This window comes from Lepus europaeus, chromosome 10 (genome assembly GCF_033115175.1).
Source record: "Lepus europaeus isolate LE1 chromosome 10, mLepTim1.pri, whole genome shotgun sequence".
Taxonomy (NCBI): domain Eukaryota; kingdom Metazoa; phylum Chordata; class Mammalia; order Lagomorpha; family Leporidae; genus Lepus; species Lepus europaeus.
In genome coordinates this window covers 7,373,147-7,396,674 of record NC_084836.1, presented here as the reverse complement: position 1 = coordinate 7,396,674, position 23,528 = coordinate 7,373,147, and the positions used below count along the sequence as shown (strand labels likewise).

At 47.3% G+C, this 23,528-nt stretch overlaps 1 protein-coding gene across 4 annotated transcripts in view; it reads left to right on the top strand.

The window, feature by feature from the left end:
- The window catches only part of TNRC6B (trinucleotide repeat containing adaptor 6B), a 295,987-nt gene that overhangs the window by 220,537 nt on the left and 51,922 nt on the right, over nt 1-23,528 (top strand). For all 4 annotated transcript variants that reach the window (XM_062202813.1, XM_062202815.1, XM_062202814.1 and 1 more), the window contains 7 exons: nt 2,056-2,077; nt 9,125-9,466; nt 12,180-14,525; nt 16,017-16,175; nt 19,050-19,225; nt 21,747-21,821; nt 22,620-22,665. In XM_062202813.1, coding sequence (XP_062058797.1) covers nt 2,056-2,077; nt 9,125-9,466; nt 12,180-14,525; nt 16,017-16,175; nt 19,050-19,225; nt 21,747-21,821; nt 22,620-22,665 — 3,166 coding nt within the window. The remainder of the gene's footprint in view (nt 1-2,055; nt 2,078-9,124; nt 9,467-12,179; nt 14,526-16,016; nt 16,176-19,049; nt 19,226-21,746; nt 21,822-22,619; nt 22,666-23,528) is intronic.

Below are 23,528 nucleotides of genomic sequence, written 5' to 3'. Positions count from 1 at the left end.
TTGTGTGGTCATTCAGTCAGTCAGCAAGCGTCTGTGGGGCCCTTTTGGAGTGCTGCCGCGCCTTCCGCGCTGCTGACTCCGTCACTGCACAGCCGGCTCTCTGTGCCTGTTTCCTCCCCAGACTTCGGGTTTCTCCAGGTTTTGTGTTTGTATTGCCAGCAACTTGGGAAGCGCGTGGTGCCGAGCAGTCATTCAAAAAACATTTATTTAATAAATGAATGATGAAGAATAAAGAACAAAAGACAGTGATGTAATTTTCTGGGAAAACTGTTACTTAAACTAAAATTGAATTACTTCCACACAGAAATCAGCCACGAACTTGTCCTGCTGTGTTCAGTGGTGATGGTGGTTTGCTCTTTCTAGAGCCATCCCTGAGTCAACTGTCAGATTTCCTTCATGAGAAGAGGTGTCAAAGAAAGACTCCATTCACCTCCGGGAGAAGGAGGAAGAACGTTGTTTGGTGTCAGCAGAGCCCACGCTTTGATAATTCAGTCTCCCCCCATCTAGGGCACGGCTCTTTGTTGACAGAGCCCACACTGTGGGACATATTGGACATCATTTGGGTTCGTTGCTTACAGCTGGGGAAGGAAATAACTTCCATTTAACTGCTCTTCAAAACGGCATTCTAAGAAATGTTAGCAATGGTATAAAACCTCAGTTACCTTAAGGAACTGGTGTCATCCTTTGGGAAATGGGGCTCTGGAAGAATTACACTCGTCTCACAGCGTTTTTGGTAGGATTGCAACGTACAGCAGCTAGAACCAGGAAACATGTTCATTTTATGATAATGAATTCCACAGATTCAGGCTGCACTGTTTGCTCGTCCTGTCATGTGGGAATGTGAGGGCCACCCTAGGAAGTCACATAGGCAGATCGTTGGAGTCAGGCTCAGAGCGGGGCTGTGCTGTGCTGGGGTTCTCTTCAAGGCAGGCTGGTGGGCTACAGAAACAGCCTCCCAAATGACCCTACACCACCTAGCGTGGCTTCCGGCCACAGACAACCAGATCACTGCTTCTGAAGAGGCTTGTACTGTTCATCTTTAAAATTAGAACAGTTATACACTGTAGAAGTCGGATTACCAGTATAAAAAATGCTTCAGAAGACTTGCAGCTGGGAAGAGAGAGCCAGAGTCATCCATGATCTCAGTAATGAAATGGAATTCTGGCCTGCTCGCTCTCGCATGGCCTGTGAAGTTTGTGCTTAAGTTACAGGGCATGTGTTCCCCTCATGCAGGTGGCTCCTAATTGCTGTTTCCAAACTAAAAACCCATTGTTGTATTCAGCCTGAAAACCTGTCAGGTTGGTCGCTTCCACAGATGTTTAGTATCTGTAGAAAGAACTCTTAACAAGGCACTCTTTGCTTGAGATTTGCCTATTTCCATGTTACTGCTGTACTTCGTCTACTTTGCATAAACTTTGATAATAACAGCAAAATGTATTGAGCATTCACAAGCACTGTATGGTGCGGTCCTTACACTGTCTTGCAGGGAGATGATGTTACTTTTGCCATTCAGCAGATAACAGAAAACCGAGCCCTTGCTGTCGGGAAGTGGCAAGACTCGATTCTGAGCCCTGCTTTCCCTACCACACAGCCTGTCTTGCCTGTCAGGATGGGCCCCGAGGTTTTGGTTTTCATATTTGAGACTGTGGCTTTGAGTCTATACTTACAAGGGATTTTTTTGGTCTGTTTATTTCAGTGGCTAATTTAGTTTCTGGACCACATCCATTTGATTTTTTCTACTCACAGTAATCAAAATGGCAAACACCATTCCCAGTATAGGACTTCATCATTGAATGAGTATTGAATGCTTTAAAACCTTTAAAAATTATTTTTAGAATTCTCCCCAGTGGTGGTCATGTAAGTTGTAGCTGGACGTACGGCCATACTCTTGATAAGGATGTCTCAGCTGACTCCTAGCTGCTTTTTTCTGGATTTTCACTATGCCTGTGTATCTGATGGCTTGAATTACATGACTTTTCAGAATGAGAATAATCTTATAATGTAGGCACTGAATGCAAAGCAAATCTCATTTACTTATGTCTGTTTATTTTGTAGGTCACGGAACAAAAAACCAAAGGTAAGATTCACCCCCACCTCCATCCCCACAAGCTCTGTTGTTTAAGTTGTATGCTGTTGCTGGCTCAGCCTTCAACCCACTGGAATGGAGGGTGGGTGTGGAGTAATTAAGGTGGGCTGTTTGCAGTCACCAGAGAGCAGTAATGAAAGATTTAAAGTACCTGTATGAGTGTTTCTAGTTGCCCTAAATTTTTTTAGGAGGCAAAAGAATATATATATTTTTAAAATATTTGTTTATTTTTTTAAAAGGCAGAATTGCAGAGGCAGAGAGAGAGGCATCTTTCATCTGCTGGTTCACTCTCTAGATGGCCGCAACAGCTGGAGCTGGGCCTATCCAAAGCCAGTAGCCAGGAGCTTCTTCCAGGTCTCCCATCTGGGTGCAGAGGCCCAAGCATTTGGGCCATCCTCTACTGCTTTCCTAGGAGATAGCAGAGAGCTAAATTGAAAGTGGAGCAGCTAGGACTCAAACCTGTGCCCATATGGGATTTTAGCACTGCAGGTGGTGGCTTTACCCCCTATGCCACGACACCAGCCCCCAAAAGAATATTTTTAAGGTATAGGGATCATGATTTTGAATTGAGCCTTTCAACACTCAGCTTAGAACTCAGAACCAGTAACAGAATCAGAACGCCAGCTTCTGTGTCACGGATGGGACCTGCAGAGGACTGTCAACCACCTGGGTGCCCGTGTGTCTTAGAGTGTGAAAGTGGAGTGTGACATCTAGTGTGTTGATTTGTGCTGTGTTCTGGGCAGGGGCCTGGAATAGGCTGGTTGTTTTGTTTTGCTTTGTTTTTGTTATTTTTAAGATTCTGTATTTTGGACCAGATAACTTTGTTACAAGATAGGAATAATGTTGTAAACAAAAATAGGTGTCCCTAAAGCCATTTTCAACATCACAGTCTCTGTTTTCTGGTTCTTTGTCTCCTTATACATTTTGGTGATAGGGTTTTGTATGGTGGTAGTCTTTTGGTCAGTTTGCCTTAAGAATAAGAAACTTAATTCTTTGAGATACTGCTATGCTTGCCCAGCAGATAGGTGATTCTTCGTCAGGTATGCATTGGAGTTATTTAAATGGAGGTGTCAGAACGTGGAAGGCCACGGCCCTTGCCAGTGAAAACCTCTGCAGGTGATCACTGCTGCAGATGAGGGCATTGTATGCGGCTGTGCTAACCTGGAGAGGAGGTCAAGACTGGCTGGGAGGCTCTTCGTGATTAGTGTCTCCGTTGTGTAGTTGGACTGCCAGGCCAAAGCATGCCACTAGTCATGGGAGACTCCTCACGATGGTGCCGATGTCTTAGGAAACTTGGTTATGAAAAACAGATTCTCAGATCACGAAGCATTATGGTGATATATTTCTGATCAAGACGCAATTCAAAGGAAAATGGCCGGACTTTGTGACTATAATGACTTACAGAATAAACTGAGAGAAACCTTTGTTAGTGACAAGTATCTTCGTTGGTTAGGGAAAAGAGTGTTGTCCCCTGTGCCATTCAGCCGGTTCTCAGCCGAGAAGTGGCGTTTATTTTGGAAACATGTTTGTAAACTACTTATCTGAAATACAAATTATAATTTGCTATAGCAGTAGTGTTACCCGGGGTGGTGCAGTGGCCATGTTTTCTAAACCAACCATCTAGGAAAGGATTGAAACACGTGAGAGTTCATATTGCTAGGACTTTGATGGCTTAGGGGACAGAAGGTGAGGAAGCTGGCATTCTCCTGGGCGTCTCGGGCTCTCAGGTGAGGAAGCTGGCATTCTCCTGGGCGTCTCGGGCTCTCAGGCTGCTGCGGCCTGGTGGGTGGCTCCTAGGCCCTGCCTCAAGTCTGGTGCTGCCAGAGCTAACTCCTGGCACGCTGCAGAGTCAGGTCATGCTGTCTGAGACGTGGTGTCTCTGTTGGGAAACTGAAAACCTATTAGACATTCTCTGTCTCTCGTGTTCCTAACCACGTTCCTCATTCCTCTGCCAAAGTCGTAACAATAAAACTGTCCTTTCTACTCATTACCAAATTTTCCTTCTTGCCACGGTCTTTCTTGTACCCACCCCATAGCATGGGGCGCAGCTTCACAGTCCCTGTGCCCGGCCCAACCAGAGAATCCTCCAGTGAGCAGAGTCAATTTTGAGTCTCCAGGGGATTTACTTTTTAGAACCAGAGAGTAGGCAGGAAGTAAAAATAAAAGTTGCCCCTGCCACACGTTGGACTGTAAGCAGAGGGAAGCCCAGGCCTTTTATAGCCACATCTTCATCTGCTCCCGAGAGCCCACCTGGTGCTCTGCACTTTGTTCCTTGCTCCCTCGGCTGCTTTTCTGGGTCCTGTTCCCCTCCCCAGGATGCTGTCTTCTCAACTTTGACTCTGCACCTGTTTTCCCCACAAACTGTCAGAAAAAAGACTTGGTGTCAAATCTTTGATTGTACAAAGGACTGAAGTAAGATTTTTCTGTATTTCAGAGAAAAAGTAGATCGATTTTTTAAAAAGATTTATTTATTTATTTAAAAGTCAGAGTTAGAGAGAAGGAGGGGCTGAGAGAGAGAGAGAGGTCTTCCATCCACTGGTTCACTCCCCAATTGGCCGCAACAGCTGGAGCTGCACTGATCCAAAGCCAGGAGCAGGAGCTTCTCTGGGTCTCCCATGTGGGTGCAGGGGCCCAAGGAGTTGGGCCATCTTCTACTGCTTTCCCAGGCCATAGCAGAGTGCTGGATCAGAAGTGGAGCAGCCAGGACTCAACCCAGCACTCATATGGGATGCCGGTGTTACAAACCAAGGCCTTAACCTGCTGTGCCACAGTGCCAGCCCCAAAAGTAGATTCATTCTGTGTTCTTTCTTTGTCTTCTGTCTTTAAAAAAAGTGAGGAAGGAAGAGCTGGAGAGCTAATGGGAGCTGGACTCACAGAGACAGAAAGGGGTAGGTAGCAGTGTTAGAGCCACAGGAAGTCCAAGGGGAAAAGTCAGCAAGTACTTTTTAGACTGGCAGCCACGACCACCAGCAGCTCAATGGGGAGAGAAGCTTGCAGGAAAATGTGCAGGGCAAAAGCCAGCGTGTGCTGCGTAAGGAGTGCGTGAGAGGTAAAGAACTGGAGGTCGTGCTTACAGGTTACTGAAAGCTGTTGGATACACATCAGCTGGTATGTGTCATCCGTCTGAGAAATAATCTTTGCCAGGCCTTGTTTGCATTTTTACTGCTGCTTTAAAACACTTCCAAGGGCGGTTAAGATGCTGGCTAGGATGCCCGTGTTCCATCTCTTTGATGTTTGGCACCATTGAGATAGTCAAAAGAAATAGTTTGTAGTAGTCCAGACTATGCAGTTGTTGGGTTTGCTCTGCATGCACACAAAAAATTCAGAAGCCTACCTGTTTCAGAAGTTACTTTAGAAATATTTTTATCTGAAAACGTAGCATATAATTGAAGTTTTTCAGAAATGCCCCTTAGATAGGAGAATGGTGTAATGTAAAGGAAACAGGGAAGGAGAAGCAATTCAATCATTAGGGGACATTATGGAGTACATAATTCATTTTAGAAGTGAGTGAATGGAAATTGGAAATAGTATACTCAGCATTTTTCATTGTTTTATTTCCCTATGATACTGAGATCAAGGTTAAGCCACAGACTTGTTTTTTTAAAGATTATTTATTATTTGAAAAAGTTACAGAGAGACAGGGAATGACAGAAAAAGAGATCTTCCATCTGCTGGTTCACTCCCCAGATGGCTGCAATGACCAGGAAAGAGAGAGAGAGAGATCTTCCATTTGCTGCTTCACTTCCTAGATGAATGGCCAGGGCTGGGCCAGGCCAAAGCCAGAGGTAGGAGCTTCTTCCAGGTCTCCCACATGAGTTGCAGGGACTCCTTTGCTGCTTTTCCCAGACACATCAGCAGGGAGCTAGATCAGAAGTGGAGCAGGGTGGCCCGGGAGTGCAGTGGAGGATGGCCCAAGTGCTTGGGCCCTGCACCCCATGGGAGACCAGGAGAAGCACCTGGCTCCTGCCATTGGATCAGTGCGGTGGGCCGGCCGCAGCGCGCCAGCCGTGGCGACCATACCATGGGAGACCAGGATAAGCACCTGGCTCCTGCCATCGGATCAGCGCGATGCGCTGGCCGCAGCATGCTGGCCACGCCGGCCATTGGAGGGTTAACCAATGGCAAAGGAAGACCTTTCTCTCTGTCTCTCTCTCTCACTGTCCACTCTGCCTGTCAAAAAAAAAAAGAAGAAGAAGAAGTGGAGCAGGGGCCAGTGCTATGGCATAGCAGGTAAAGCCACTGCCTGCAGTGTCAGCATCCCATATGGGCACCAGTTCAAGTCCCAGCTGGTCTACTTTCAATCCAGCTCTCTGCTATGGCCTGGGAAAGCAGTGGAAGATGGCCCAAGTCCTTGGGCCCCTGCACCCACGTGGGAGACCTGGAAGAAGCTCCTGGCTCCTGGATCGGCATAGCTCTGGCTGTTACAGCCCTCTGGGGAGTGAACCAACGGATGGAAAACCTTTCCTCTCTCTCTCCCTGTAACTCTACCTTTCAAATAAAATAAATAAATCTTAAAAAAAAAAAAAAGTAGTAGTAGTAGAGCAGCTGGGACTTGAACCAGCGCCTCTATGGGATGCCAGTGTTGAGGCGGTGACTTTACCCCCTATACCACAGTGCCAACTCCAAGCTGCAGACTTTTATTCTGGAAAACAAGAAACTATGACCTTATTTTGAGTAGCTTTTCTTTAGAAATGTTTCCCCCAGGACCTCCAGAATTAAGATTCAGAAAAGAGAAAGGCTGGGACGTAACACATTCAGATTCAGCAGTCCCCCCCCCCCCCCTTCTCCTCTCTCTCTCTTTCTCTCCTGTTATCGTCTCCCATTCTGGGGCTTAAAGAGGCTCACTCTGATTCTGATGTCCTATGTTTGGCCTTGGGAATCAGGCTGGGTCAGGCCTCCTGCCCAACAGCTGCATGGCTCTCCAATTAGTGTCCAGGATTCTGATTCTCCTTTTAAATGCTTGAAGTTCTTTACTTCACAGAAAGATGTTGTAAAGAAGGATAAGGATTCATTCGGGTCCTGAGGCACCTTTGGCTTGTAACTGACGTGGTCTCAGACCTCTTCTGACTGTGTCCAGGAGTCCTGAATGACTTGTCTCTAGACCGAGTGCAATATTAGAAGGAAGCAATTGAGGCATGTCCCTATCCTTTCATGACTTTGTTATTCGTAACCCTGATGGGATGGTGGGAGAATGCCCTGAGGAGTTTCATGCATTTTGTTTTGTTTTTTCTAAGATTTGTTTGTTTATTTGAAAGGCAGAGATAATGAGAGATCTTCCATCTGCTGGTTCGCTCTACAAATGGCCACAACAGCCAGGGCTGGGCCAGGTTGAAGCCAGGAACCAGGAGCTGCTTCTGGGTCTCCACATGGGTGCAGGGGCCCAAGTACTTGGGCCATCTTCCATTGCTTTCCCAGACACATTAGCAGGGAACCGAATTAGAAGTGGAGCAGCTAAGACTTGAACTAGTGCCCGTATGGGATGCTGACACTACAGGTGGAGGCTTAACCTTCTATGTCACAACGCCGGCCCCCTGAAGAGCTTTGGCAAGGAACTGGCACGGTCTATGGTGGCCAGCAGTGCTGCGAATGCTGTGAAATCAACCTCAGTCTTGAAGGCTGTGCTGCTTGTTTTATTCTCCTTTAGAAAGATGAGGAAAGACCATGCAGGCCTGCTGCGCATAAAGATTCAGCCCCATTAATGGAGGGGCAGATCACCAATGCCTCACTCTTCCATCCGAAATACCCATTGAGAGGGACCCTCCTCCCCAGCCTTTGCCAGATTCTGGTTTTTTTTTTTCTTATAATGTGAAAAAAGGGGGATTGGAAATTTTGTATGCTATGGACTCCTCCAGAAACAGATGGAAAGCTAATCATTAGATGATCTTACCAGTTATTTTTCCAATGATGTTGTAAGTCATTCAGGGGTCACTACATGAATATCCATTAATTACCGATTTGAATGACCAGTGATGTTTGCTCTGGAGGCCAGTACCTCCTGCACTGGCTGAGGATGGACACAGGGCTTGCCTGGGCGTCACTGGAGGCACCTACCCCTTCCTGCTGTCGTTCTCACAGTGCTTGCCCATGCCCTCCAGCGATGTCGATTGAACGCTGATTCTTCATGCCACGTCCCTCAGTGTGACGGGCGACATGCAGACTCAGACCCACTTGAGCACCAAAGCAGCCCCGTCCCTGACTTTGCCCTGGGTGGCAGGAATGGGCTTCAGAGGCATGTGCATCACCGGGCTTGGAGGTTATTTCTGCAAAGCCCGTTTGCCTGGCAGATTTTCTTGGAAAGACTGATCAGGTCTTAATATTAAAAAGTAAATTATTTAAAGTAAATAGGAAAGGTGTCTACAATTTAAAATTTTTAAAGAACTGACAAAAACCTTTTTTAAAAATAAAAGCAAAAAGATTTATAAATGTTTCTAATATGTAGACAGTGGACCGGGCGAGTCTTTGAGTTTAGGCAGCTTTAGAGACCAAAACCAGGTGGAGTTTTGTGCTTCTCCAAGTGTGTGCTTCCCGAGATGAAGAGATTCCTGCCCTGGAGAGGCATAGGGCAGAGACGGGGAGGGACTGTCGGGGAGAATTTCAGAATGAAACAGTTCCATGGTGGCATGTTCTGGGAGTTCAGAAGAGGGTTCTCTGAGTTAACTCTTCTAAGGATGAGGTGAGGGAAGGGACCGTGGGCTGAGAGGCCTGACCTCTTGAGCAAGGGCTTGTTGCCAACGTTCTTACCCGCCAGCCAGCCCTCCAGAAGCTGACCCTGCCACTGGCTGACGGGAGTGGTTGGAGCTGCTTCCCTTCCCTAGTGAATGGGAGGCAGTCCACCAACTTGCTGGCTCTGGGCCTGCATCACCATCACCCACCACCTCCACCCCATCTTCAGGCAGCTGCAGGTGCCAGAAGAGTTGGGCAAACTGTCCCTTGAGTGCGGAGAGAGAAGAGTTGTCTTGTTAGAATGGGTCTCACAAAACCTTTCTTAAAGGTAATCTTCAGAAAATGTATCTTGATTTCCCAATCTCTTTCTTTCAGTGCCCGAAGTGACGAAACCAAGTCTAAGCCAACCAGCGGCCGCCAGCCCAATTGGCAGCTCCCCATCGCCACCAGTCAATGGTGGCAACAATGCCAAAAGGGTGGCAGTGCCGAACGGACAACCGCCAAGCGCCGCCCGCTACATGCCTCGGGAGGTGCCGCCGCGATTCCGTTGCCAGCAGGACCACAAAGTGTTACTAAAACGTGGACAGCCCCCTCCGCCGTCCTGCATGCTCCTCGGGGGCGGGGCAGGGCCTCCTCCCTGCACAGCACCTGGAGCAAACCCAAACAACGCACAAGTGACAGGGACGCTGCTGCAGAGTGAGAGTGGGGCTGCACCAGGTGAGGCGGCAGTGGTGGGCCTGAGCTCTGGGCCTTTAAAGGGAGAAAGCTTCTCCAGATGTAAGGTGGAGGTAGGATCTCTACATAAAGTGGGTAGGGGCAGGTCCCAGAAACTGTGCCTGTGTGCTCCTGACATGGATTCTGGCTTAGCCACCGCTGGCCATCACCCCAGGGCACAGTCCGAGTGCCCGGCGTTCCACTGACAACACAGCCGTGTTCAGGTGTGGAATAAATTCCAACCGAGAACACGCATGTTGGAGAACAGCGGGGTGTGGAGAGGATGGCCTCTGGGTTACAGTGTAGGCCGAGGGAGCACACCACGTAGTCCTTTCTGCAGTGTTTATTATGTTTGTAAAATCAGTTTTTCTTTTGAGGGGCCTGAATTTTGAGCTCTGTTAAGAGCTGTTATGTAGCTCTAAGATATGTTTTAGCCAAAGGGTAGTGTTAGGAGTTTTGAGAGTTTGAATCAGTGAATATTTAGTCAACTCACAGCTAAGAACTTCCAAGTCTCTTTTCCCTTTTTAAACTTATTAATAGATTCCAGCTTATCTCCTTTTTTTTTTTTTTTTTTTTTAATTTCTTTGAAAGTCAGAGTTACACAGAGAGGAGAGGCAGAGAGAGAGAGAGAGGTCTTCCATCCGCTGGTTCATTCCCCAGATGGCTGCAATGGCCGGAGCTGCCCCGATCCAGAGCCAGGAGTTTCTTCTAGGTCTCCCACGCGGGTGCAGGGGCCCAAGCACTTGGGCCATCTTCCACTGCTTTCCCAGGCCGTAGCAGAGAGCTGGATCAGAAGAGGAACAGCTGGGACTAGAACCGGCGCCCATGTGGGATGCTGGCACTTCAGGCCAGAGCGTTAACCCGCTGAGCCACAGTGCTGGCCCCCCAGCTTATCTCCTAAAATGTCCTTTGAGGCTATATTAAAATTCAGAGCTTGAACACCATCAAGCATTGGCAAGCACAATTAATTAATGGTTGTCACCAATAACACTAGAGTTTGAACAAAGAATTGCCTAGAAAATTATGTCACCATCTGGTTGTGTGCAGAGTGAGGATGGAGGGAAGCCTTGTGACGACACAGGTATCCTGCAGAGATAAACCCTGCCTCTAAGGCTGCCCTGCAGTAGCCATCAGGCTAGGCCCAGAGCAGGTAGAGAAAAGCCTAGTAGCCTTTCTTTCCTGGCCCCTCATGTGAGGGACAGTCCTGGTGGGCACTTCCACAGCCTGGAAGCAGACATGGGTCTAGAGCCACTCAGAGTCCCTTAGAGATCCTACTAACACCAGAGGAGACCTGTGCATCTCGAGAGTTTGGAATTCGGAGCTTCCTCTCATCTTCATAATGCTCTATATAACGCTTTTTCAACTTCGCACTGATTTAAAGCTGCTTGGCTAAGAAGCTACAATATGTTTAAAAGAAATTATCTCTGTTAAAACATGTTATTTCTTCCCTCCATTTATGGTAAACTCCACCAAGGTGCTGAATTAGATTAATTTATCAGATTAAGTTCCTTGGGGTTAGGAACCCTGTCTGTTTCTTGCGTGTGTGTTCCCTTGCATCCCTTTCAGTGAGCACTCAGCAGGTGTTCCCTGGGCCACATTGTACTGACCACTGTGTGGAATTCAAACATTAGCAAGACAGGGTCTCTGCTGGAAAGGCAAATGACACAGGGAAGGAAAGATGTGAATACAGCTATGGCACTGAGCACAGAGGCTGTAGACAGGGAAAGGTTATTTTCAGGGAATGAGCTTAAAAACAGCTTCTTAGAAGAAATGAGTAAATGTCACTATGTGGATTCAGGAGGAAAAAGTAGATGTCAACATGGAATGATGTCAGAGTGAGTGGGCCAAAATTGTGGAATGTCAGTTAATATGGACTGTGAACATCTACGTAAAAGTCACAGACAGCAAGACTAGAAAGGTTGGTTGCTCCCACGTCACAGAGCATCTTGATTCTATATATATAAAGATTTATTTGTTTATTTGAAAGTCAGAGTTAGAGATGGAGAGACAGAGAGCTTCCATCTGCTTGTTCACTCCTCAGATGGCTGCAATGGCCTGAATTGGGCAGATCCAAAGCCAGGAGGCAGGAGCTTCTTCCGGGTCTCCCACATGGGTGCAGGGGCCCAAGCACTTGGGCCATCTTCTGCTGCTTTCCCAGATGCATTAGCAGGGAGCTAGATCGGAAGTGAAGCAGCTGGGACTTGAAATGGCACCCCTATACGCCACAGCGCTGGCCCCAGAGCATCTCGATTAAACTTTAGGCCAAGGTGTTAATTCTTCCACACTAAGCAACTGTTGAAGACTGTCCATGCAGCAGTGATACAATCAAAGATGTGCTTTAGAACATTATTCCAGCCATAACTGTTCAGAGTAGATTGTAGATAAGGAGCAAATATAGGTTGCTACTGCATTGTCTTGAGATACAAGAAGGCCCTCTCTGCCCTGAGTGATGGCAAGGAGACAGCCTTGAGAAATGTCGCAGAGTCAGCCTTAGCAGCTAGGGCACTGGGCAGATACAGAGAAGTGGTGATACTGACTCAGTCAAATAAGATGAGCAGCCAAGTGGAGGGGCCCACCTGTGGGGAAATGGAATGAGCTCCTCCTGGCACAGTGTGAGCTCCGGGTGTCGCTGGGAAGCGCACGGGAGGCAGTGAGCCCCGGGGGTCGCTGGGAAGCGCACAGGAGGCAGTGACTGATGAGATGTTCTCTTTCCCAGAGTCAACCCTTGGAGGTGCTGCTGCTTCAAATTATGCAAATCCCACTTGGGGCCCGGGGGCCTCCTCCAACAACGGCGCCTCCCCCAACCCAATTCACGTCTGGGACAAGGTGATTGTAGACGGGTCTGACATGGAAGAGTGGCCTTGCATTGCCAGCAAAGACACTGAATCTTCTTCCGAAAACACCACCGATAACAACAGTGCCTCAAACCCTGGCTCTGAGAAGAGCGCTCTGCCAGGAAGCACCACTAGTAACAAAGGCAAAGGGAGCCAGTGCCAGCCTGCAACTTCTGGGAACGAATGTAACCTTGGGGTCTGGAAGTCTGACCCCAAGGCTAAATCTGCTCACTCTTCCACCTCTACCACGGAGAGCAACAGTGGACTAGGAAACTGGAGGAATGCAAGTGGTCAGGATAGAATTGGACCTGGCTCTGGTTTCAGCAACTTTAACCCAAATAGCAACCCATCTGCCTGGCCAGCGCTGGTCCAAGAAGGAACTTCTAGGAAAGGGGCATTGGAAACGGATACTAGTAATTCCAGTGCACAGGTTAGCACAGTAGGTCAGGCATCCAGGGAACAGCAGTCAAAGATGGAAAATGCGGGTGTTAACTTTGTTGTCTCTGGCAGAGAACAGGCTCAAATTCATAACACTGATGGACCAAAAAATGGAAACACTAACTCCTTGAACTTAAGTTCACCAAACCCCATGGAGAATAAGGGAATGCCCTTTGGAATGGGCTTGGGGAACACCTCCAGGAGCACTGATGCCCCTTCACAAAGCACTGGAGAGCGAAAGACTGGGAGTGTTGGATCTTGGGGTGCAGCTAGGGGGCCTTCTGGAACTGACACAGTCTCTGGACAAAGCAATTCTGGAAACAATGGGAACAATGGAAAAGATAGAGAGGACTCCTGGAAAGGAGCTCCTGTTCAGAAATCAACCGGGTCAAAAAATGACTCTTGGGACAACAGTAACAGGTCTACGGGTGGGTCCTGGAACTTTGGCCCTCAGGACTCTAATGACAACAAGTGGGGTGAAGGGAACAAAATGACATCTGGGGTCTCTCAGGGAGAATGGAAACAGCCGACTGGGTCTGACGAGTTGAAAATTGGAGAATGGAGTGGTCCAAACCAACCAAATTCTAGCACTGGAGCATGGGACAATCAAAAGGGCCACCCCCTCCCTGAAAACCAAGGCAATGCCCAGGCTCCCTGTTGGGGAAGATCTTCCAGCTCCACGGGAAGTGAAGTTGGAGGTCAGAGCACTGGAAGCAACCACAAAGCAGGAAGTAGTGACAGTCATAATTCTGGCCGTCGGTCATACAGGCCCACACATCCTGATTGTCAGGCTGTCTTGCAGACTCTTTTGAGCCGAACTGATTTGGACCCCAGGGTGCTCTCAAACACTGGCTGGGGCCAAACTCAAATTAAGCAGGACACGGTGTGGGATATCGAAGAGGTGCCAAGGCCTGAGGGGAAATCTGACAAAGGAACTGAGGGGTGGGAGAGCGCTGCCACACAGACCAAGAACTCAGGGGGCTGGGGAGATGCACCCAGCCAAAGCAATCAAATGAAGTCTGGGTGGGGGGAGCTCTCAGCCTCTACAGAGTGGAAAGACCCCAAGAACACAGGAGGCTGGAGTGACTACAAGAACAACTCTTCCAGCTGGGGAGGCGGCCGACCAGATGAGAAGACCCCTTCCTCCTGGAGTGAAAACTCCAGCAAGGATCAGGGGTGGGGAGGAGGGCGCCAGCCCAGTCAAGGATGGGCCTCGGGGAAGAATGGTTGGGGCGAGGAAGTGGATCAAGCGAAAAACAGCAACTGGGAAAGTTCTGCGAGTAAGCCTGTGTCTGGGTGGGGTGAAGGAGGGCAGAATGAAATCGGAACTTGGGGTAATGGTGGGAATGCAAGCCTCACTTCAAAAGGTGGGTGGGAGGATTGCAAAAGGTCCCCAGCGTGGAATGAGACTGGCAGACAGCCCAATTCCTGGAACAAACAACACCAACAGCAGCAGCAGCCACAGCAGCCACCGCCACCACAGCCCGAGGCTTCCGGCTCGTGGGGAGGCCCACCTCCGCCACCTCCAGGCAGCGTCCGACCTTCCAGTTCCAGCTGGAGCAGCGGGCCGCAGCCCACAACCCCGAAGGATGAGGAGCCCAGCGGCTGGGAAGAGCCATCCCCACAGTCCATTAGTCGGAAGATGGACATCGATGATGGCACGTCAGCGTGGGGAGACCCTAACAGTTACAACTACAAGAATGTGAATCTGTGGGATAAGAATTCCCAAGGGGGCCCTGCACCTCGAGAACCAAACCTGCCCACCCCAATGACCGGTAAATCAGCATCAGGTAAGCAGCGGCTGTTTCTCACAGGTTTTGAGGAAGGAAAGAAATCCTAGACCAAGGGCTCTTTATGGAGGCGGTTACTCTGTATAGCTTTGCTCTGGGACTCCCCTACAGTGTCACCGACAGAACCTCTTTACGAAGTGCTCATGGCCTTTTCTGGCAAAAGAAAAAGATGGCAACCCCGCGTTTATCTGCCAAATTGTATTTCTGTAATAGTGTTGGCCTGCAGAATCCAAAAGATTAACATCTGGCCAAACGAACTAGGCTCTAGATTTTAAAAATCAAGAACTGAAGTGGTAACAGCCGTTATCCTGGTGTCCGCCTGGGTTCTCCATGGGCATGTCCTCTGTGTTCTCTTCCCCAGCAAAGGGAGCTCCTCAGTGTCCTCCGATGCCATCGCAGTGCTGTGGCAAGGCTGGGCGGAAGGTTTTAGTCTCCTTCCAGACGACTTGATGATCATCACTGGAAGGAAGTGTTTTTAGAACAGTTTTTAGTTTGTGATACTCAGATGCCCAGGTTTAGACTATCTGAATAGGCTATATCGTATCTGGTAAGTTAAGTGGCAATGGTAAAGCCATTCTTAGTTTGGCATGAATAGCCCTTGACTTGATTATCCCTATAAAGCTCAACAAATTAAGGAGATGCCCCTTTTAAGTCTTTTTGTAGTCAACATTATTTATAATATTAATGATGAGTTTTCTACTCCTTAAAGTAAGCCTGATGTTAAATGAATCTTTTGGCCACTTAGAAAATGATTGTTTTTAAACAGTGCACAGTTCTCTTTTTCTAGTGTTAAAAAGAATGAGGAAGGAAATGAAGATTGATCATTAACTCCCTATTTAGAACAAAATCTGCTAACATTTAAACAAAGTTATATTCATGTCGTATAAACCTTCAAACTATTCAGCAAAGCAAAGATAACAAACCAAAGGATCTTAGTCCCTAGGGTCTCTCCCCATAGATAATCTCTCAGAAGTTTATGTTGCAGTCAGAAATCTTGTTCATGGCTATAGCAAAGTGTATGTCTGTCCTTTAAAGATTTTACAGAGAAGGGATTGTACTTTCTATACCACTCTCACCACGCCTTTTTCACTGTACTTGTGAGTTTTCCACATTGCTTCTACAGCTCTAATTGCCTCATACTCTTATTCTTTTTATGAGTGACTCACAATAGGTCTAACCAGTGCTTTTTAAATAGCTATTTAGGTTGCTGCCCAGCTTCTTCTCACAGTGACACGGTGAACCCTGCTGCACATGTCATTCCATAGATTTTTAGAAGTCTGCACCTGGTGACTTCTCCACCGCAGTCACTGGATCAAACTTTGGTGCATCCGACTTTGGAAAGGGAGGTTGCCAGTGTCCTCCTTGGGGTAGAATGCATTTGTCCTGTGGCCGACAGCACAGGCTTGCTTGTTTTGCCACCATCACCCTTAGAGATCATATGATGTTTCCTGCGACAGTTCATCCTTAAAGACACATTTCCTTTCCTTACAGTCTGGAGCAAAAGCACACCACCTGCTCCAGATAATGGTACTTCAGCCTGGGGTGAGCCGAACGAGAGCAGTCCTGGGTGGGGCGAGATGGATGACACAGGAGCATCGACCACGGGCTGGGGGAACGCACCCACCAACGCCCCCAATACCATGAAACCCAGTGAGTACACCACATTTCCACTTTGGAGGGTTCCTTGTCAGTTTGGGAGTAAGATGTTTTGGTGAGGGCTGGTTAGTGTTGAAGCTGTGGATTCAGTGAGATTATGGGACATTAAATAAAGAATTAACAGCAAATGGTGTTCATTTGGCCGCCTGGCACGTGCTGAAATGTTTATAATGAACTAGAAGTCATAAGTAAATGGTGTTGATTTTGTTTTAAATTAGGCCTGGTGTCTATTTTACCTTTGTACTCTTGCTGTGTCATTTACAATAAGAGTTCCCTGTCTTTTCCTGCCTCGCGTTTTAGTTGGGTCCCTGACACACCCATGTGGGAGACCTGGATTGACCCAGCTTCAGCTTGACCCAGCCCCAGCTGTTGCCAGCATTTTGAGGAGTGAACCAACAGATAGAAGATTACTGTCTGTGTGTCTCTGCATTTTAAATAATTTTAAAAGTTAATTAATGAGGCCAGCATTGTGGCACAGCAGGTTAAACCACCACCTTTGATGCCAGCATTCCATATAAGTGGGGGTTCAAGTCCCAGCTACTACTCTTCCAATCCAGCTCCCTGCTGATGGTTCTGAGAAAGCAGCAGAAGTACGTGGGCCTCTGCAACCATGTGAGAGACTTGGATGCAGTTCCTGGCTCCTGACTTCAGCTTGGCCCAGCCCTAGCTCTTTTAGGCATTTGGGGAGTAAACCAACAGATGAAAGATCTCTCTGTCTTTCCTTTTCTCTCACTCTGCCTTTCAAGTAAATACATTATTTTATTTACTTTAGAGAGAGAGAGAGAGAGGTCTTCTATCCTCTGGTTCACTCCCCAAATGGCCGCAACGACTAGGGCTGGGCCAGGCCAAAGCCAGGAGCCAGGAGCTTCTCCCAGGTCTCCCATGTGGATGCAGGGGCCCAAGGACTTAGACCATCCTCTGCTGCATTCCCAGGTGCATTAACAGGGAGCTGGATAGGAATTGGAGCAGCCTGGACTCAAACTGGTGCCCATATAGGAAGCTGGTGCTGCAGGCTGGGGCTTTAACCTGCTGTGCCACAGTGCTGGCCCCATCAAATAAATAAATCTTTTTTTTAAAAGAAAAAAAAAAGGTTCAACTTCTTCTTCTAAATGATGGGCTCACCTGAATGTCTTCATGTTACAAAGGGATCAGTTTGTTATTTATATTGAGTTTTTAATTCCTGTTGGTTAACCATTGGATGGTATAAAGTGTAGGATTGCATAATGTAAATCATACTTTAAGTATAAAATGTAACTATATGGGTTTATAACATAATGGTTTTTATAATTTATAATAATTATAATCCTGTCTGCAAGAGGAAGCAGTCTCCTAGCAGGGAGAATAGCAGCCCTGCCTTCCATCCTCAGTAACCCCAGAGTGAGGCCTTCAGATTCCCCTGGCCTTGCTGGGGTGGAGGTGCCACATTAGAGGAGATGACTGTCCTAGGTCAGGTATTCTTGGAGGAAGCCTGCATGGCTGTCATTGGCCCGGCCCATGGGGATGGAAGCAGTCATTCAAGGAATAGCCTAGAGAGCCACTGCTCTTGTTCTACACTCTTCGTTTGAAGCTGTCAAAATCAGATGACTTCAGTAAAGCTCCTGTCATTTGGTAAAGATGTGGACAGCTTGTAGGCGACGGAACGTTAATTCCCATCCTTCATCATTTTATGTAGCTTTAATGTTGTAAAGTATACCTTGCAAGTCCATACAGTATTTTTGGAAGGAAAATGAGGACTCGATCCGGTCATTCAAGATCTTTGTTTAGAAGGGGACATAGGTAGAATAGACTGTGGCTGCTGATGTCCAGCTTCCTTGGACATTCGAGGCCTTTTCTCTGATTTCTGTCTTCTTCCCCTTGCCGACTCTCCTCTCCACATTTCCTCCTCCTGCCATTTCAAAACACTGCTTCTCCGTGGTGTTTCCCTCGGGTCTCTTCTACCTAATACATTTCATCCTTCCATGAGTGTCTGTGAATTGCTCTTCTTTAACCATAATTCTGATAGTCAACGCTTTCCTTTGTTCTTCCCTTTTTCATGTTCTTCTCTACTTCACCCCAAATGAGATTTATTTGTTTCTGTAATCGTACCTCTTGTTTGCAGTGACCATTGTGTATAAGAGCACAGTGGGGCTGGCGCCGTGGCTCACTAGGCTAATCCTCCTCCTGTGGCACCGGCACCCCGGGTTCTAGTCCCGGTTGGGGCACCAGTCCCGGGTTCTAGTCCCGGTTGCTCCTCTTCCAGTCCAGCTCTCTGCTGTGGCCCGGGAGGGCAGTGGAGGATGGCCCAAGTGCTTGGGCCCTGCACCCGCATGGGAGACCAGGAGGAAGCACCTGGCTCCTGGCTTCGGATCAGCACAGCGTGCCAGTCATAGCAGCCATTTGGGGGATGAACCAACGGAAAGGAAGACCTTTCTCTCTGTCTCTCTCACTGTCTAACTCTGCCTGTCAATAAATAAATAAATAAAAATAAATAAAAAATAAAAAAGAGCACAGTGTACATTTGGGTGAGTAGAACTAGGACTGCAGTACATCATGCTCATTAAGAGGAGCAGCTGTCTATTAATTCGGATGTGAGGTTTCTTGTAGGCATAACCAGTCTTTCAGTTCCTGTCCAGTTGGTGCAGGGGGAAAAGCATTGAACTGGGAGTCGGGAGGTCTTGCCCTGTATCACGAAAGCTTCATGGGTTTCAGTGTTCTGCTGTCTACAGTAGGAATGATAAGAAGTTGCCTTGCCATGTAGAGCAGCTAAAATTACAAAGATATGAACATGTTGCATCTGCAGGGAATTAGTATTCTGGTTATTGTTTATGTGTGTGTGTGTGCATATGTGTGTAGTAGCTGCTTCAGATTTAATTCATTCTTCCCTTACAGATTCCAAATCTATGCAAGATGGCTGGGGGGAGAGTGATGGGCCAGTCGCAGGAACTCGTCATCCCAGCTGGGAAGAGGAGGAGGATGGAGGAGTCTGGAACACCGCCGGCTCTCAGGGAAGCACTTCCTCCCACAACTCAGCAAGCTGGGGACAAGGAGGAAAGAAGCAGATGAAGGTAGCACACTCTGAAGATGTTAGCTTGCTCGTTCGTTCTTGGAAGACAGAATTGTGACAGCTCAGTAACAGAAGGAGTGAGGTCATCAAGGAGGAAAATATTCCTTACAAGCCAATAAGGGCTTCCCTTTTATCTCGCGTCTCCCTTTCTCATGACCTTGAATCCTTGCACTGCAGGACTGTTGAGCTGTCTGTACAATGAGATTTTCTAGGATGTGAGGTATTTTCTATTTCTGATTTTCATATTATGATAATTTCTTGGAAGCTCTCAGGGCTACAGAAGCTTTGTGCTTTGGTGTCCTGAAGCCACACGTCCTTAGACTAAATCCCCATGAATATGTAGACAAGAAAGCATAGGAAGGTAATAACGGCTTCTCCGGAGACAATCAGCATGTCTTGATTTTATTTGATCTGGGAACTTCCAGGGCATAGTACCAGAGTGTAGCCCTGCTACAGCAACTGGGGAATTTCTCTCCCTCCTGCAGCAGGCTGTGAGCTAAACTTTGACCTTCCATATTTTATAACAAATCGCTTTCCCTCTGGGCTTGAATAATTTGATGAGGACTTTGGTTTTAATCTAGAACAGTAGTGTTTTGTTGTTGTTGTTGTTGTTGTTTAAAACAAGAACCACTGACTTAGCAGAAGCTCTCTCCTTTTTTTTTTCAATCACAAATAAAATGGTAGAAATAAGATGCGGACATACATGTACTTCATTTCAGCTTGGGAGCCTGCTGTGCTGGGCAGCTCTCCACAGCTGTGATCCTCCTGTGTTTCAAATACCAGACGCTGCCTTCAAAGGGCTTTGGTCCTGGGGATTGCACCTCGTTCCCTTGGCCCCGGAGGGTATTAAATTAGTTGAATGCCCCGACTTTATTTTCTAGCATGAGAATACAGTTTGTTTCCCTTAGAGACATTTTGCTTCAGAAGTCATTTATGGTTTTCCCTCTTTGAACAGCTTTTATTTCCTTTCTCTAGTCACAAGAGGAATTATTCAGTAAAGTTCTCGGCATTCTTTGTTCTCAGTCATCTGGTCTGCTTTTGGCTTTCTTCTGCTTATTTACAAATTAAGAAAGAGACCAAATTAACTGAGTAGGGGGATACTAATAAATCACCCGCTGAGGTGATGCCCAAGATTTAACTAATTAAGGTAATTGGGAACTAAGTATTTCAGGTCCAGCCCGGTCATTCTGACCTTCCCTACAAAGGATCCTAAAACAAGTTGTGATAAAATGCCCTGAATGCGAGCTGAGTTGTGATGTAAGTTAAGCCTCTGCCTGTGAAGCTGGCATCCCCTATGGCACCTGTTTAAGACTTGGCTGCTCCACTTCTAATCCAGCTCCTTGCTGATGTGCCTGGGAAAGCAGTGGAGGATGACTCAAGTCCTTTAGCCCTTGCACCCACGTGGGAGACCTGGAAGAAGAGGCTCCAGGCTCCTGGTTTCTGGCTTCGGCCTGTTCCAGACCTGCTCATCTGGTTGCGGCCATTTGGGGAGTGACCCAGCAGATGAAAGATCTATTTCTCTCTGTAACTCTGCCTTTCAAATAAATAAAAAATAAATCTTTTTTAAAAAATACGCTTAACATCAAATTGGTCACCATACCTGTTTCCAAGTGTCTAGGTCAGTGGCATGCAGTATATTCACACTGCCAGGCGGCTGTCACCACTGTCTGTCTACAGAGCTCTTTCCATCTTTCCTAAAGCTTGTAGCTTTATGCCTGTTAAGCAATAACTCCCCGTCTCCACCCCCTCTCAGTGAGGGCTTTTTTGGATCTTAAAACCTGTCACATTTAAATACCTCATCACTTTCAAGAATAATAAAACTGATTTGATAGCATATAGTATGTAGAATATTTACCTGAAGGACGTACAAATACACAAATCCCATTATTCCCCACCCCCACCAAAGTCCACTTCATGGGTCCTCCTGCTGCCTTCACGGAACCAATGGTTGGTGCCTTGTTCAGGGGAGAACCAGCTTTGTCCCATTAGCAAACAAAACCCACCTCTAGCTAATTTATCCCAGGAGGTGTGGGATGGCATCTCTCACTAGGCATCTTTGCACCGGGGACCTGTATCCTTTGTGCCATGGAACCGATAAAACGCGGCTTGAATCAGTCCTCATTGCTTCCACACACAGGACTGGACTCCAGCAGGGTCTTGTCCAAGGCGTATGCACTGGCGCCAGACTCTTTTCTCCTGATAGAAACCAGTACAGGTTACGAGGAGAGCAGAGTGAAAGTGAAAGGGGTTGCATGCCAGAATCCCATTTCTTCCTATTTGAAAAGAAACACCAGCCGACCTGCCAGTTCAGAGCGTTGGGTAAAATGAGAGTGAAAACGAAGATAGAACTTGGGCTTATTAATCCTTTCAGCGAACACAAAGTATCAAAGCAACTGTAGTTAGAAGTGAAGATTCAGAAAGATAAACTCTTGGTTCTTCATTTTCAGTGTACACTTTTGTAGCATAGCGAGTAGGTTGAGAGAAATGACTTGCTTCTGAGGTTGCACATTTTGTTTCTGTAGTGCTCACTGAAAGGAGGAAACAGTGATTCATGGATGAATCCTCTAGCCAAGCAGTTTTCAAACATGGGATTGCTGGTGAGTTTCGTGGTGTTGCTGTTTTCTCATGGGATCCCAGCTTTGAGCTCTAGTCCTGGTTTCAAGGCCTCTGCCCTGGTCCAGTGCAGAGTCGCAGATTTATAGCTGGGAGAGCCATGTTCTTACTATTTGGAATTAAGCAGTGGTGGTTCTGTGTGCTAATCTGAAGAGCACGGTGCCTCAGTGGAAGGTTAGGCCTTCTAAGTGTTCTTTTCCTTTTAGGAGGGCAGGGAAGGAAGAGCAGGACACTTCAAGTTCATGCAGTTTTCCTTGACCCCAAACTACTGGGCCCGTTTTCATATTATAAATTTTAAATAGACAACAGCAGCATAATAACCAGAAAAACTGCATTGGAGCTGATAGCCTAGGGAATTCTCATAGAATTGCTGATTTCCATGTCTCTGGGGAACAGTGTGGGGACACCCTGTCCCTGGTTGCCAAAAGACACATGGCTTCACTTGGCTGCACATTTCAAGACTTGATGACTTGACAAGTCACGAGAAGAAGTTGTCATCATTTGGCTGCCATTCACGGAATTTGATCCTGGGCCTATTGGAACTTGAGGATGGGTTTATTTTATTCCTCCCTGTCTGTAGACTTAGTGAGGCAAATTGTATGTGAAAATTGAACTTCAAGGATATATATGTCAGTAGCAGTCAGAAATGTCAGCGTCTTGGGTTGAAGTTCACCTCAGAGGGCCTTGTGTAGTGCCCCTCGTAAGGTGCTAAGATGCGGTCTCGTGTGAACGATGCCACCTCTGCACCATTAATTGTCTCTCACCTGTACTTTATTTTTCAGAGTCAAACTGAAGATAATCCAAGCAGCAAAATGGATTTGTCTGTAGGTGTGTATCCTTCCATGGATGGGAAGGGAGTGTCTTGGTATCTTGGATCTCCTGCCCAGTTTGAGTTGGGATGGGCACAATTCCATAGATGAGCGTTTACTCTGTGTTAAGATGCCATGCTAGAAAGGAGTTAGGGGTTGAAAACTCAAGTTGACTGCAAGTGCCAGAGAGGCGTGTCAGTGAGTGATGTGTGCCAGGTGTAAGAAAGAGGGACACAGAGGCTCCTGGTCAGCTGCGGAGAGGCATCTGCCGCCTGTACACGTCAGCCGTGCCCAAGTGCTGGCTTGACTGTGCCATATCTTCCGGTGTTTCAGGAGAGGCCGGAAACTCGGGTGCATATTGACGTAGTGATTTTTAGATCCTGGAAACCAGTTCAGGTGTCTTTACAAACACTGCACAGGGTAGACTAAACCTGTCTACGGCCCTGACAGTTGCTGCTGCAGTCCACACTGGCATGTTTTACCATTGACAAATTCTTGTAGCTACTGGAGCAGATAGTATCAACCATAGACTGGGATTGCTCACCCTGAAGAACTTAAAAAGAATCACATTGGATCCAGAGTTGCAGCATAAGCAAATAAAGCTGTTGCCTGTGATGCTGGCATCCCATATGGGTGCCAGTTCATGTCCTGGCTGCTCCACTTGTGATTTAGCTTCTAATGAAAAGCAGTGGGAAAAGCAGTGGAAGATGGCCCAAGTCTTGGGGCCCCTGCCACGCACATGGGAGACCTGGTTGAAGTTCCTGGCTCCTGGATGCAGCCTGGCCCAACTCTGGCTGTTGTGATCGTCTGGGGAGTAAACAAGCAGGTGGAAGGTCTCCCTCCCTCCCTCTCTCTAACTCTGATTTTCAAATTAAATAAATA